Raw genomic sequence first — 15,089 nt, forward strand, 5'->3', positions numbered from 1 at the left:
AACATTACAAGTTTCACTAGATTTCTGAGGAAGAAAAAAAATTAAGTTTTAAAAACTAATTGATTTTTTTTTTAAATCACAAACTATATGGATCCATTACATGTGGTTATTTAAGAATTGTGACCAAGATGTGAATTTTAAATTGGTAAATAGTGGACAATATTTCTTAAAGACCACAAACATGTCTTTGATGTTATTGCACTGACACGTCTCTGAAATTATCAGCCCACAGTCACCAATGCTAGAATATCTGCAATAAGCTAATATCTGCAGATATACTGGCCCTGACATTAGACTATAGACTTGCACTGAATAAACAGGTAACTCGTTGTAAATGTATTACGCTGCACAACCAGTACAGTGGTTAATATCATAAGTATGCAGTTAATCACAGTGCTCTTTTACAAATGTTTCGGATGAGGCAACTGTAGTAGGTGAACCTGTGCAGAACTATAATGCAATCCAAGAAAAAAAAGGGCTCAGCATAAATTGAACCTTTGCAAAAAAAAAAAAAAAAACAACTTAGTGGGCAGTTTGGTTTTTTTAAATTGACACTATCTAATTGTGCTGTACTAGACCAAATTATGTTGAAAAGATTTATCCAATATTCTACTACTCAAGTGTGTAAACTTCGTGGACAGAACATTTCAATCTAATACAGTTCAGTGCAACACTACCATAAAGAAGGGCAATGATAATAAAAATAGTTGAAATAAGACCCTTCTTGACAGTGTCGCCACAAGCTTTGCAGAGGTAGAAGCTAAAGCAGAGCTGTTACCTAATAACGTGGCAAATATTCAGCCATGCTTCTATGATCAAGTATCAGTACAAAAAGCAACAAAACCATTTTTTTTTTTTTAAACCAAAAAACAAAGAAACAAGCTGTTTCACTGAATGTTTTATTTATTAATTCTAGTTGTGCTTTTTTTTTTTTTTTTTTTTTTTTTGAACTTAATCGCACATAAACTGCATCCCAAACACCCTCCCAAAAACTGACAGTGTGAGCAGTACTGTCCCCCATAGTGACAGGTTGGATGGGAGAGGATACAGGGAAGGGGGAAGAAGAAGAAAAGAAAATGGGAAAAGGAAAAAAAAAAAAAAAAGGCACAACCATCTCCTGCAGTCTTAAAATGCTCATGTCAGTCACTTCTACAGAAAAGGGCCACATGCCACAAAGGAAAGTCAAGAGTAAACACTTAAGTTACTCACCAACCCAACAGTTTTTTTACTAGCTGTGGCCCTTTCTCAGTGCAGGTTGGGGGGGGGGGGGGGCTACCAGCTCTTTGTGACTTTGTCTCTCAGTTTTCAGTTGAACTGCAGGATAGTTTCAAGTTCCCCACACCATGTTAAAGAAACCATACCTATATACAGGGGGGAAAATCTTTCCCATGGTCTGTACAATTAGGCCTATACATTATTTACTGCGCAGAATCTAATACAAAAAAAAAAAAAAAAAAAAAAAAAAAAAAAATTTCACTCAGCCACAAAAAAAAAAAAAAAAAAATCTCCATAATTTGCCTCTTCAAAAGCAGTGACTTCAAGGTTGAAGACAAAGCATGGCATGGTTGGACTATCCAGTTCTGTGCGCTGTCTTTCAAATTAAAGTTCACATTTAATGTAATGGAGGAGTTGGAGATGGGCACCAAAAACAACAAAAAAAAAATAAAATAAAATAAAAAACAAAAAAAAAAACCTTGCTATCCACAGTTTATTTTCTTATGGCCGGAACTCCAATTCATCTACACTTATGACCTTGGCTGGCATGGAGGGGAGTGGCTGTTCTAGCACGTCTGATCCAAACCACTTGGCGAGGCCTAGAGGGGGGCTGCCCCCGTGTCGCTGGGAGCCGTTTGTTCGGTGGGATCCTTGACTCTGTGACTGAGTGCCTGGGACACTTGGATGTACTGCAAGATGAGACAAAAATACAGTTTAATCCCAGAGCTGAAAAATAAATTTAGGGAAAACAAGAACCAAAATGGGCTGATGATAGAAACTCATTTGCCATCCCAAACTGTAAACTTTTAGATAATCCAAAACCTTTGCGGTGACTTGATGCTGCCACTACCACATACACACACTGAGCAGTAATATTTGACTTTGCTTCATCTCACTTGGTCTCTGTTGCTGAAGTTGCTGCTGCATTACTGCTAACTGCATCTGCGTATTGGCTCTGGGAGGTAGAAGTGGATGCCCTGTTGCAGTTAGAGGGTACAGCGGTTGTCCTAGCAGGGCAGGAGGCAAGCCTGGAAGTTGTGCAAGGTCAACGTGTGGAGGAAATATACCTGTGAGTACAAGTCAAGACTTCCATTAGTTCTCAGGGTCAGATGTTAAACATTAGGTCAATGAAAAAACCCTTTACAGTTAAGTAAAAATAAAGTTTTACAAAAGATGAGAGAGATTGGGGACAGAAAAACAAGCATACACTAACCAGCTTGCACAAGAGCAGGTCCAAGCTGCTGGGGCTGGATACCCTGTGCCAGCATTCGCTGAACCACATTAGGGTGGAGCTGGGGAGGAGGACGCACCATAGGTACATGGGATAGCAGCGGTACCGGGTAGATTGGGCGAGGAAAAGATGAGGATGGTCCTGGAGGTGCCATGGTGGGTGTATGGCGTCCAGCGGAGCTAGGCAGGACACGCTCCTGATCCTTGCTTGGCATGGACTGCGAGCTGGCCTTTACTCCCCCAGACTGGGCAGCATTCCCATCCATTGCTTCCAGGTATAGATTTGGGGAGCTGCTGTCTGTAATCATATAACCCGAGTCTCCATGTTGCATTGTTGTAGTGCTGCAAGTTCAAAATCTAGAAGTTGAGAATAAATCAATGCTCTATACCATCTTGAGTGTGTGCTGCTCCCTCCTCCTTGGTTTCTGAACGACTCAGTGGTTCATCCCTGCTTTTCTCTTTTGTCGCATACATTTTGCGGATCACAGATGTGGGTGTAAATGAAGGGGACAACTGTAGCAGGTAAAAAGCAAAACATTAATCCAAGCTAGAGTTTAAAGATTAGTTGGTCTTTACAGGACAAGTCTGGAAAAAGACAATTGGGAGAATAAAGTTTACTCACCATGCTGGTGACAGCATTGCCTGGAGAGTTTCTCCCAGCAGGCTGAGGGCCTGGACCAGGGGAGCGATTAACACGCTGCGGTCTGTTGATAACAAGCACATCAGCCATACATAATTAGCAAATGCTAACCAATCCATCTTGGTTTAGGTGCATCCATCAAGTACACTAATGTATGCAAATATGTATCAAAATATTACCAGTGATTGAAGTTTTGTGTTTTTTTAATAAATAAAAAGGTCAAGGAAAGATTAATTGTAACATGTAACTAAGCTGCATTTGCCTTCATTCCAGTTGCTAAAATGAACTAGCAGGACAAGTAACCAATACAAACGTGTTCTTCTTAGAAGAACAAAAAGGTGGGTAATTAGCTAAGAAGGCAATAATCACATTTAATTCAACAGTCATTATTTAACCATGAACACTGTGCTGTATTTAGCTATGGTTTAAAAAAAACTAACCGATTTCGAAAAGACTTGTCCTGTGGTGGCTTGTTGTAGCCGGACTGGAATGAGTGATGGGCATGTAAAGCAAGGTCCTGTTGGAATGCCAGGGCTTCCAGGTCCGCCTGAGTCACTGGTATTGAGAGCGCCCTCATCTGGACAAACACAATACACACAGCTGAAGAGATCCCCAAATGCATTTCATGTTATAAAATAAAGGTTTTTCAATTAGAATCCAATTTATTTACGTAAAAAGAGTATAGGTTATCTATTCAAATCCAAACCATTAGTATTGTTGTCGTCTGTTTTGGGTGTAATCAGCTATAAAGTTTAGCTTTATTATGTGTGAAATCTCCCTTCAGTAACCCAACAATAAAGCTACTAAATTAGGTTTACTGTGTCCAAACATTTAAGTTACCTGTTGCTGTGCAGCAGATCCAGGGCTGATTGACCTGTGTACATCAGCAAACTGTTCTGGCAGCATGGGCTGAGGACCAACATGAAAACCTTGATAGGAGAGAGGGGGAGGGAAAAAAAAATAAATAAATAAAATAAAATAAAATAAAATGATTTAACTTGTCTGTTCAACAGCATCACGTCAAACAAAAAAAAATGCTGTAGTAAATGTGTCCGATGTTGTGGTTTAAATGTCCATAGTATCACTATAGCACTCTTAGCTGTGTTGTGATCATGTGTGTTTCCACTGAACCCTCACAGCAGGAGATAGCCATAAACTGGTTTAACATTTGTGTGTGGGGGGGGGGCTCACCATGTTAAGCTTCTGCTCTTGTAGCTCCTATGTGACATATTCTAAGATTTGTTTCAGTCCCGTATTCCTGTTGCCCCAGTGTTAACTGATATGCCCTAGTTTGACATGCAATGAGAGCTGTAATAAAGTTTGAATTGTATTCTCTAACAGTGAAAAACCACTTCCTTCAGTTTACAGCTGTCACACATTTACAGCTTTCTACTGTGCCCTGATTATCATTAGGAGCACAGAGGACAAACACTTCATGGGGAGAAAACAAACATTTGGGACCCACAAGCATCCAAATAACTTTTCTGGGCTCATTTGTAATTATGTGTTCATGAAATATGTGGATAAAGTGTTATGATTAGGAGAAAGTCAGTGCATACATGCGTTTTCTTGACAAGTCCATGATATGGCTTACAAATCTTTTTGAAGGATGCATCTTGTCACTTTTGTAATGAAGTTACCTGCTGAAGGTTGCAGCCGACTGTTGAAGTAGTCAGGAGAGGGCGCCCTCTGCGGAAAGAGAGGGGGTGAAGGGCCCTTGTGTAGTAGGCCATGAAGAGGAGCAGAGGTTGTTGGGCCCTCAGAGCTGCCCAACAGATTGCCGAGAAGTGTAGGGGAGCCACTACGAGCAGGACCGCCTAACAGTTCCTACAATAAAAACATTTCCCAAGAAATTCCAGTTCACTTTAATGTTATTGGTCTGAGTTAAATTTAAGCGCAGAACTGCTATTCAAAAAATGTGGGATGGAGTGTTTTTCCCCCGCAAAGCTCATCCAGGCAATTTGCCAACTTGGAAACTAGCAACCTTCCTCAACAGCTCTAGTAAAGAAACACTCCTGGATACAGCAAACACAAGGTTACAGTGTTCTTAGTCATAATGTGACATTATAAAAACTCTGGCTGCACATCAGGTTTCCCATCCTGGGACAAAGACTGACATGATTTTGGACATTATTTGATTCAGCTTGCCCCTCAAACACAAGCTGAACCAATATAAAGTATAACAAGTGGATAGACTTTTTCCATTAAATTGTTTAGTATAGACTACATTTTTGCAGCAGGCCTGGCGTCTAGTTTACATATAGTATTCATTTCATGCTGCCTTCATCTGACAGCAATAAAAGGTGAATAATAAGTTTCAAATTAAATTTTCTCCAGCAGCAGTGTGCAGAGCCTCAGTCTGAGGTGTTTTATAACTTGAGGCAGCATTGAAGGGTTATAAAATGTTGCCTCAGCAGAGGGAGACAAAATCCTTTAGGCAGCCTGTGTCAGAATTCAAAACCATCTTCTGTGTTTTCCTTATTTTCCAAGTCCACTGGTGGTGTTGGAAGCTAAGCATGCTGAGAAGAAAACTTAATGATCATGGTACTGTATGTGGTAACAGACTCCAAATGGACATTTCACACAACAGCTATATTTGTTGAAGCTAATGAAAGAACACTACCTTAGAAATCAAAAATTTTGGACCTGATCTGAAACTTGACCTGCGGAAAACCTACCCAAAACCAAACATGCATTTAAAAAAAAAAAAAAAAAAAAAAAAAAAAAAAAAAAAAAAAAAGGGGGCATGGTCCTCGTGTCCTAGTCAAACCAGGCTGGAAATGAACCTGATCAAAATGCAGTCACCCAAAAAAGGCTCAAATATAGAAATAACCCCAGCATCAGCCTGATTGTGCCAGAAATTAATGAGCAGCTGCTGTCGAAAAGACCAACTATAAATGTCATTCTCCTGCAGTTCAGTTTACACTCTCCATCTGCTGCACCAAAAAAATTAATCCTGCAATAATGATGCACCATCTGATCAAACCAGAGATATGTAGTTCAAGTGTAATTTCCAAATGACCCCAAGTCTATAACAGGAAGCGAGTGGACCCATGGAGACATATGGCCTTTACTAGACATCTGTTAGCATTAGCCTGACGGGGGGGGTCAGCATACACACCTGGAAAATGTTTTTTTGCTGCTGAGCAGGCACCTGAGCTTCAGACAATGTCACCACAGCTGGGTCTGAAGTTTGCTGCATAGTAAAAAGGAGAAACAATTTGTGGCAGGTAAAATGCTACCAAAAACACAGATTTCCTTGTGAAAACCAATCCCAGTGAGCATTTCAGTGTACACCATGTGGTAGGCATTTTGAAATGCCTCAAAACAGCAACTGGAATACAAACTGGCTTTCAAATAGTGACACCATATGTAAAAATTTGGGCATTTAACAGACTTTGCTGAATCCTTCTTAAACTTGGTCACTGCAAGCCCACTGAGACAGATTTGTACATGCGAGTCACAAAGTGTCCCTCATGCAAGTCAGTTATGTTTTTGGATTAATGCACTAACTAAATGCATTAATATCATTTTCCTTAATGAACATCCATTCAATGACAGAGATAAGATGGTTCTCGTCTCAGTACAAACCAGAACAACAATTCAGAAACGGACTTGCATAAATAGGACACTTGAAGCTTTCATGCATCAACACATTCAAAAAAAACAGTCGAGAAGCAAATTTATGCCCATCGCTTTCTAATCCATTGTAATTTAAAAAAGGTAAGGTGGTATATCTAGTGTTAAAAAGTGCATGTTACGTTCAGACATCGCACAGGGACGGATATGTTTCAAAGGTTACCAGTTCCATTTCAACATGCACAATGCCGAAACTTATGCAGTGGAAGCCAGGGACCCTATAAATAAAAACATGTATAGAAATACTTACGTTGTTTGTGTTGGTTTTGGGGTGAGTTGGCAGAGTTCCACTTGCCTTCATGCTGCTGACCAGTTTATTAAAGGCCGACATGTCTGTGTCACGTGAGCGTGGACGGGCACTGGAGCCACCAGTTAAAGCCTCCTCTAAATGCTCAGCCATGAATGGCGTGCCGTTTCCTCTTTGTGGAGGGGGAACCTTTCGCACATGTGGTTCTGAGCCCAGCCTCATCCCCTTCATCTCTCCCTCCACCTCCTCCAGCGAGAGCACCACTCCAGAGTTAGCTGGGCACAGAAATATAAAAATCAAAAATTATGTAGCTGTTCAAAATGGAAGGTTACACAGTGCTTTACAAGTAAAAGAAAATTCTAATTAAAAACCTTTAAAAACTATTAGAACTATGATTGAACTGAGTTCTGAGGAAATTTGAAATAAGACAACGACCCTGCACACTTGAGACCCTTGGCAGGAATTCTAAGCTCAGGTGCCTGAGCAGCAAAAGCTCAGTCACCCATAGATGGCGTTCAGACACTCAAGGGGCTGAACCAGTTGTTACTACAGGTGAGACTATGAAAATCTGAAAGTCCAGTTTGATAAGCCTTCAAACTCAAGGATGGAGTACTCAGTCACCAGAACAGAGGTTTATAATACTATTAGACAGAATTTGACACCTATTAAATTATTACGGGGGACAATCATTTCATCTTTTGTCAGCTGAGGTAGACGCAGGTTTTGGCCAGTGACTCTGCGAAACATTGTAGCAAAAGTTGGGCAACGCTCAACATTTTAGCTGTATGACCCTGCATTTTTCTTCCAGTCACTGAGACCAAATATATTGTTTTTTTTTATTTAAAAAAACGTAGTGCTCATATCGATCGGATCACAGCCTTAGTGTCAAGATCAGAGTTGCGAACCATGAGAAGGGCCATGTCAGAGGAGGCTGTGATCAGGTTCATATAGGGGTTCAACAAATTGGATGTAAGCTGTAAAAACAGTAAGAAATTAAAGTTTAGAAAACCTGTTCTCTTTAGGATGTATTAGTAACCTGGCAACACGATGCACAGCATTAGGAACAACAAAACTGTCAAGAGAAGTCATCAAAGCCATGTAGAGCCTCTTACACTGAAACTTCAATCTTTTGAACGGTTAAAATTTGAATATTCTTTGTTTATAATTACAATCATCTTTGGTACCATGGAAATAGGTTTGGGCAATATGACAGACAGAAAATATTTACTGGAGATAGTGCAAGACTGTTTCTACAGAATATTTGGCAATAGTAGCCAATGCTGCAAATCATTTAGCAGGCTGAATGAGGAAATATCTTAATTAGTCAGATATTTATTTCACTAGAATAGCTAAAAACATTCCCCATCTCACTATTCTGTCTATAAATGCATTCCCAATTCAAAAATACACAGCTCAAATTTTCATATACATGCTGGACCATACATGATCGAGTATATTCCCAGTAAAATTTGTGTCATGTTATAACTCAACTGTGCAATGTTTTGGTGAACTGAAACTTACTGCTTTCCCGTAGCCGAGCTTTATTGACTGAAAGGGTGGACAGAAGGGGCTTCAGGTCTATTTTGGCCTTCTGCAGGAGCTCCAGGATGTCCACCTTCTCCTTGCACTCCGATGACTGAATAGGTGTGAAGTAAGGGGCAGGCCCTTGGCTAGGGGATGTGCAGCGTGGTTCAAGTCCTTCAAAAGGAGGAGGGGGTATAAAAAAAAAAAAAAAGAAAAAAAAAAAAAACCCGGTTTACGACATTCAACATGGTGTTTTCAGAGCATGAACATTACAAAGCAAGAATTCAATGGGCTAGCAGTCACATAGCATTTAGGGTGATACAGTAAAGCAGCAGGTTGGGGCTGACAGACTTTAATAATAAAAAAGGAAAACTAGGTACTCCAAGATCAAGATTTTAATGCTGCTCCCCCAGATTGGGTACAGTCAAGAGTGGCTTCATTCAATGGGTTTCTTTATTAATGCTTTACAAGATAACAATTTAAGAAACAAGTAGGAAGAAATCCAGGGGTTTTTCCATGCCCCAAATTTACTGAATCATCTGGATAACTTTAAAACCCAAGACCCCCTTAAATCTTTTACACAGAGGTTGTCCTGATAACTCATGAAACCTGTTTTTTTTTTTTTTTTTTTTTTAAAAAGAACAGGCCTCTGATTTTGAAATTCCTCACCACCGTGCTCTGGCTTGGTTTTAAGCTATATCGTTACATTAAAACTTCTTTAGACAAACAGTGGGACTGCCAAGGAAATCAAATCATTTACCTGCTAGTTTTTCCAGCTCCTCGTGAGGAGTGGACCTTAGACTGCTGGACCGGCTGCCTGAAGGGCTCAAGTTACTAGAGAACCACTGACTGAAGCGGCTAGCCGATACAGGGACCTCCCCCAAAACGTCCTCTATCATCTGTAAGACAGAAACCGACGGCTGTGAGACATGGTGGAAAAAACACACACACACAAAAACAAAAAAAACAAAAAAATTAGCAGATCGAAAGCAGAAGAGTGTAAGAACAAAGATTACACTTACGTTTAGAGCGTTTTCCATCAGTTTAGCACAAAAATGTGCTAGTAGATTGAAGGCAGTGTCAATGAGAGCACTGCTTTTTGGCATTGTGTTGATTTAACACCACAAACTCATTTAGCTTGTAGACTTGTTCTGTTGTTCTACAATTATAAATGAGTCTAATGCAACTATAATGATGGGCATAAATTTGGATTGTTGACACATTTTTAACCTCTCCTCAACCCCATGCAAGAGCCAACTGACAAAACTATTTATAAAGTGCACCATTCAGTGACAATACCCACAACCACAGATCAAGTTCAGTGAGGTAAAGCCTGTGCAGCAGAGGTAATCTCGTACTCCATGTATTCTGCAGACTTAATTCAACAAGCCTTTTTGAACCCAACTATTTGGACATGAACAGTCAGGTCAAAACTGTACTACAACTGGCCCCTAACGAGGTTCTTAATGATTATACAAATACAGATACACTTGAAAACCTCTACTGTTTAGCTTACACTGTTCAGTATACAGCATAAGGGAGAGACGGAACACTAAATCGCCTTGATAGGGTTCTAGGAGTTAACATTGCCATCCCACCAATGATGTTCACACCTTTAAAAAAAAAAAAAAAAAAAAAAAAAAAAAAAACCACCAACACAACCACACAGTGCACCCCAGTACTTACAGAAGCAAGTCCTGGCATTGTCTTCTCCAGATTGAAGAATTCATTGAAGTCGAAGTCTCCAGTTGACTGTTCCGGCAGAACATCAGGGTGAGGAACCTCCTGATCAGCTGTAGACTGCAAACCCACATCTTGCTCTCCTGCTTGTCCACCATTACATTCCACTGCTGCAAAATGAATGTGACAACAAAAAATAAATAATAAATAAGATAGCTCTCACACTAAACTAGTTATCTAAATAAAACTATTGACTCTAGTAACTGATAAAAACATAACTAATGAAAAAAATGGCTAAAATGTACAACGTTGCTGCAATTCACTAGAACAAAATTTGACATGCCTTCTTTCACAGACTCTGTCCGCTTCCTTGACCGCTTGGACTTGCGTTTATCATCTTCCAGGATTTTGTCGTCAAATCCAATGAGTTCAATTGTCTCAGACTGGCTTGTGGGACCCCCAGAGAACCACTCTGGCTCCTCCTCTGCATAAGAGTCATTCCGTCTCCTTTCACTAAACACACGTTTGTCACCAAAATCTCTCTGCAAATGATACAAGACAAACATAATGATACTGTGTTTGAAAAAAAAAAAATTAAGAAATTACCTTTGCATGCTGCTTAAAATTAGACTAATTAAATGGGATTATACTTGAGGTAAAATCTGTGTATGGAGAAACCCCATTTAGTCAAAGCAGCACCTTCCTCATTTTACTTAGAAATGTTGAGTAAACATTGTTTGCTTTTATATAATTTAAAAAAAAAAAAAAATCATTTTCATAGGTAACATTAAGGGAAATACATTATGGATAGACCGAAAGCAATGAACACGAACCCTGAATCTTTTATCTTTAAAGTCTCTCTCACGTTCCCTCTCTTTCTCCGCACGGGCTTCTCTCTCAAAGGCTCGGGCAGCAATTATGCGTCCACTGCCGATTCTGCGTGCCCCTCCTAGACGGAGACTTTCATTCTCCTTATTTTCCAGGGGACTGATTGGGCGACGGGCGTGGGGTGCAGGCATAGCGTTGCCTTGACATCCACCTCCAAAGCTGCGTCGCTGTGGGCTCAGTATGACATCCAGATCATCCTCCTTTAACCGCTCACGAGGATCTGAATACAATGCAGGAAACAGGCTGGTTATAGATGTTGGGAGTACACAATCTACACCAACAGTCACATCATACCAAGTCTTTAATCCAGTGCAGGCCTGTGGTTGAAAGATCTTGTACATTTCTTAAAAATAAATTCATTTCACTTGTAGTACATTCATACTTCCTTATCCCTCCCTCTAACATTAAAATGTTAGAAGATTTGCTTGGGCAGTAGTTATGAACATTAAAATTACAGAAACTGCTGCTAGATACGATTTTCACAGCTTCATAATTTATCAGATCTCTTGTACAAAAATTCTCCAGAGGACCATAAGACTAACCTCATGACATTTTTTGCCTTAAATCTAATCTTTAAATTTTGGCCTCCATAAACAAACAGTCACTTACCTGGGATTCTTCGTTTCAGAGGGACTCTGTCATCCACATAGTCCTTCTTAAAACCTTCAACTGGAGAGCTACGCTCTGAAGTGGGATACAGTGAGGCATGCCACTTCTCAGGGTCCCAGACACCATCACTGCATCAGAACACCATTTGAAAACCACAATTAAAAGACATATGCGCCCGTTTACTGATACACAAGACAAGTAACTCACTAAATTCCCCAAACAAACACAACTTACATGTCTAATGTTAGTTTTTCTTTAATATTGGCATGTATCAGTTCTGAGCATTAGAAGGACCAATTACAGTACAATTTAACATTTTGTAAAACTCAGCATAAAACTTTATTTAAAAACCAACTGCAACCATAAATTTCAACCTTTGCCCGGTGAGCCAAGAGTAATTCTATTTTTTCTATCATACCATCTACTTTTTCATTTTCCTCTGTATTTCCAGGTCTTGGGGGAAAAATATCCCTCATATATCTGGAATGAAAAACAGCTTGGTTCTCCAAGACTGCCAATCCTTTAAGTAGGAAACACACAAAGGTCTAGTGATGAATGGAAAAAAAAAAAAAAAAAAAAATAGAATCCATGTAAACACAAGCTTGCTCCGTATTTCAAACAGCTTGTCCTGGAAGGTTGTTAAAGAAGATTGAAACACATCAGAATGTTTCAATTAAAATCAGCCAAACTTGTCTGAATGTCCTGACAATCAGTTGGCATTCATTCACATCTCAAATCTCAATGCAAACCATATAATTAGAAGGAAAAGAAAAGCGGTAGACACATGGCTTCTGGGGAACTGGCTTTCATGATTGTGACGTAAGCAAAATAAGACTTAAAACTTTGTAATAAAACCTGCCTTGAGCATGTAGATGCAAAATACATGTCCAAGCCCACCTTTTACAATACTGGACAGACACTACCCATTGGGCTCAAGCCAACATTGACTACAATTTGCGGAACTAACCATTTATTTTACATGTACCGTTACTCTCAAGAGGACATCACTAAAATCAGACCCCATTTCTGACCAGCCACATGCAGCACCTTATGGGTTCAAAAAGAATTTAATGATTTGAACTCAGATTCAAAACTGGAGTAAATGTATATGATTAAAAGCAGATTTTGAGGACATTCGGGCCACTGGATCATAAATTATTTACTCAAATTTAATACCAGTTTGTGAATAGTTGTTGAGTTTGATCTGAGGATGTAAGTTGCCAAAACAACATTATCCTCAGCCTACCTGCTGTACTGCAGAATCTGATCCATTGAAAGTGACTTTCAAATAAAAGCATTTGATCCTACACACTTTAGACAATTGCAGCAACACACAAAATTAGACTTTGTTAGCTTTACTTGATGCAGACTATGATCGCTATGTGGTTTGAACTTAAGAGGCATGTGAGGACATGGTGCTTTGTTCTGTACACACTGAATACAGTGCTTGTTTTAAAGGCTATCCCCCTAGGAAAAAAAACCCACCATATTCTATAAATACAACCAGACCTTTGATAATTTATTGGCCGATAGTTAACACAAGCAATTAATGTTTATTGGTTTTGTCTTCCAAAACGGTCTTTTAGGACTGCTAACGAAATCCACTAATGTTGTCCTCTCAGAAAGATTGTCTAAGCTTTTTCATTCTTAGCAGCTCATATTTAAGTGAAAACATGCCTATGACCAGATCAAATGCCCAATTAAGCAAATTACAGTCAGAGAAGCCAAAAAAATTGCATCCATTCTTCAGCAGAGTGTATCCAAGCTGTCTCATTTGACAAAATTAGTCTCTCTTCCCTTGTTGACCCACATATTTGAATGTTATTATGGTGTACATTTTTTACATCTTATGACATTCTTACCTGTCATATTTCTCAGAGAGACATTCTGGCCTTTCATTGGAGATTGGCAGTTCTTTTATTTCCAGAAGCTCCTCCTATATAATTAAACAATGTCAAAATAGTTAAGTAGTGTTAGGGAAGACCTCTACACAGCCTATAAATGATCGTATAGCTGGTGTTTTTCCATCACCTTAGTGTATCTGTAAGGAGCTGTGGCTGCAGGCTGTTGCTTTACTTGATCCACAGCAGCATCACCAGTCTTCGGCTCAACACAAGCATCGTTCTCCATGATTGACTAAAGACACAGAACAAACAGCTTCTATCCCGAGAACGTCTCTGTTCCTGCTAGAAACAAAGTTAACGTTAATCAAGCATGACGGTGGCTGCTCTCTTGACTTCATTTAGATCTGTCCTACAGCCTTAGAGGACAACTGACTGCTTCAGTTGATGTACATGCAATTAATTTATTGATCAAGAGATCAATAAATGCATCTTTCAAAAGCAACACAGCGTCATTCTAGTTTCCATGGGAAAACAAAGCGACCCGGCCTCAAACCTGAAAATACTGCACAACCAATAAATATTAAATTAATAATCAATTTTACCGAACGTCGAGCTAACTTACATGGAAACACGTTTAGCAAACGCTGCTAGCCAATTAGCAAGTTAATTGACAACAGCCAGAGACGCTGACGCGAGACGTGATATGTCAATTACAATAAATTACCTGACGTTAATCGACGAATTGCCTGTAGCGTCTGGACTGTGAACGAAACTGTTTTTAGAAAAACTTATCAACCAGAGTCAGTTACAAAACCTTGACGCCACTTTACCAATCTTTGTCCAAATGAATCAACTCTTCGCTGAGTTTCAGGAGAACATCCGACAACAATTAGCCCAGAGACTGGTGGAGGGTTAGCTAGCCTAGCGTCCCACATTTAGTTAATTCTATGCTTCATTTGTTGTACAAAATTTGCACAAAGGCATGTCTAGCTGGTACATTAATAAAACTTACTCACTCGGTTTGATCGCTGTGCGGAGAACTGGCAGCTAACGGCCGAGCGGCGTCAGCTACCGATAGTTAGCTAGCTAGCTAACGTAGCACCTTTAGCTAGCTAGCTAACTAGCTGGGGAATGGGGATAATGCCCACCCAGCGAGTATCAAATCTAAAGCCGGCTGAGTTGTTGCAGAGATTTCAGTAAACGCACACTATACTGGGGTAACTTAACACAATAACACGGGTCCAAATAACAAATTAATTCACACGGAGACTGTGTAATCTCAAATATTTGCCTGCTCTTTCTCTGTTTTCTAAGTCGTAGCACCAATTTTCCTCTGATCGCCGCTTTAAGAAGGTCCTTGGAAAGATTACATTGTGCCCACTGCGCCTTTTTAGAATTCTTAATAGTCTGGTGTGCGTCAGCTATGTTGCATTTTAATATTTAAAAAAAATAATAAAAGATATATGTTACTGGTAATACGCTTGTTTGCAGTAATAAAAAGACTGTAAAAATCCAACCTGCTTTGTAGGATTATAAATTACACTAAATTTAGAACATTCAAGAGGCATTATTT

General features: G+C 39.6%; 1 protein-coding gene across 8 annotated transcripts; it reads right to left on the reverse strand.

The window, feature by feature from the left end:
- Positions 1 to 1,457: 1,457 nt before the first annotated feature.
- Positions 1,458 to 14,864, reverse strand: eif4enif1 (eukaryotic translation initiation factor 4E nuclear import factor 1). Of its 8 annotated transcripts, none has more exons than XM_040116175.1 (19): positions 14,533 to 14,864; positions 13,704 to 13,808; positions 13,535 to 13,608; positions 11,673 to 11,800; positions 11,009 to 11,283; positions 10,519 to 10,717; positions 10,182 to 10,345; positions 9,256 to 9,394; positions 8,493 to 8,669; positions 6,975 to 7,246; positions 6,207 to 6,281; positions 4,726 to 4,912; positions 3,926 to 4,014; positions 3,526 to 3,662; positions 3,068 to 3,149; positions 2,835 to 2,958; positions 2,429 to 2,743; positions 2,112 to 2,282; positions 1,458 to 1,904 (listed from the first exon to the last, which is right to left on the reverse strand). In XM_040116175.1, the coding sequence occupies exons 2-19, from the start codon at positions 13,800 to 13,802 to the stop codon at positions 1,717 to 1,719; spliced, it is 2,895 nt and encodes a 964-aa protein (XP_039972109.1). In that variant the 5' UTR covers positions 13,803 to 13,808; positions 14,533 to 14,864; the 3' UTR covers positions 1,458 to 1,716. The 8 variants fall into 8 exon arrangements, with proteins under 8 accessions (XP_039972109.1, XP_039972105.1, XP_039972111.1 ...); XM_040116171.1 differs by having other exon boundaries at positions 13,704 to 13,855; XM_040116177.1 differs by having other exon boundaries at positions 7,020 to 7,246; positions 13,704 to 13,858.
- Between the last annotated feature and the right edge of the window lie 225 nt (positions 14,865 to 15,089).

The sequence above is a fragment of the Xiphias gladius genome, chromosome 21 (assembly GCF_016859285.1).
Source record: "Xiphias gladius isolate SHS-SW01 ecotype Sanya breed wild chromosome 21, ASM1685928v1, whole genome shotgun sequence".
In the NCBI taxonomy this organism is placed as follows: domain Eukaryota; kingdom Metazoa; phylum Chordata; class Actinopteri; order Istiophoriformes; family Xiphiidae; genus Xiphias; species Xiphias gladius.

Coding starts and splice junctions, on each gene's coding strand:
- eif4enif1 (XM_040116175.1), bottom strand. CDS start 13,802: ATGGAGAACGATGCTTGTGTTGAGCCGAAGACTGGTGATGCTGCTGTG. Junction 3,663..3,925: donor GATCTGCTGCACAGCAACAG/GTAACTTAAATG, acceptor GTGTTTGTCCAG/ATGAGGGCGCTCTCAATACC. Junction 1,905..2,111: donor ACTTCAGCAACAGAGACCAA/GTGAGATGAAGC, acceptor CTCATCTTGCAG/TACATCCAAGTGTCCCAGGC.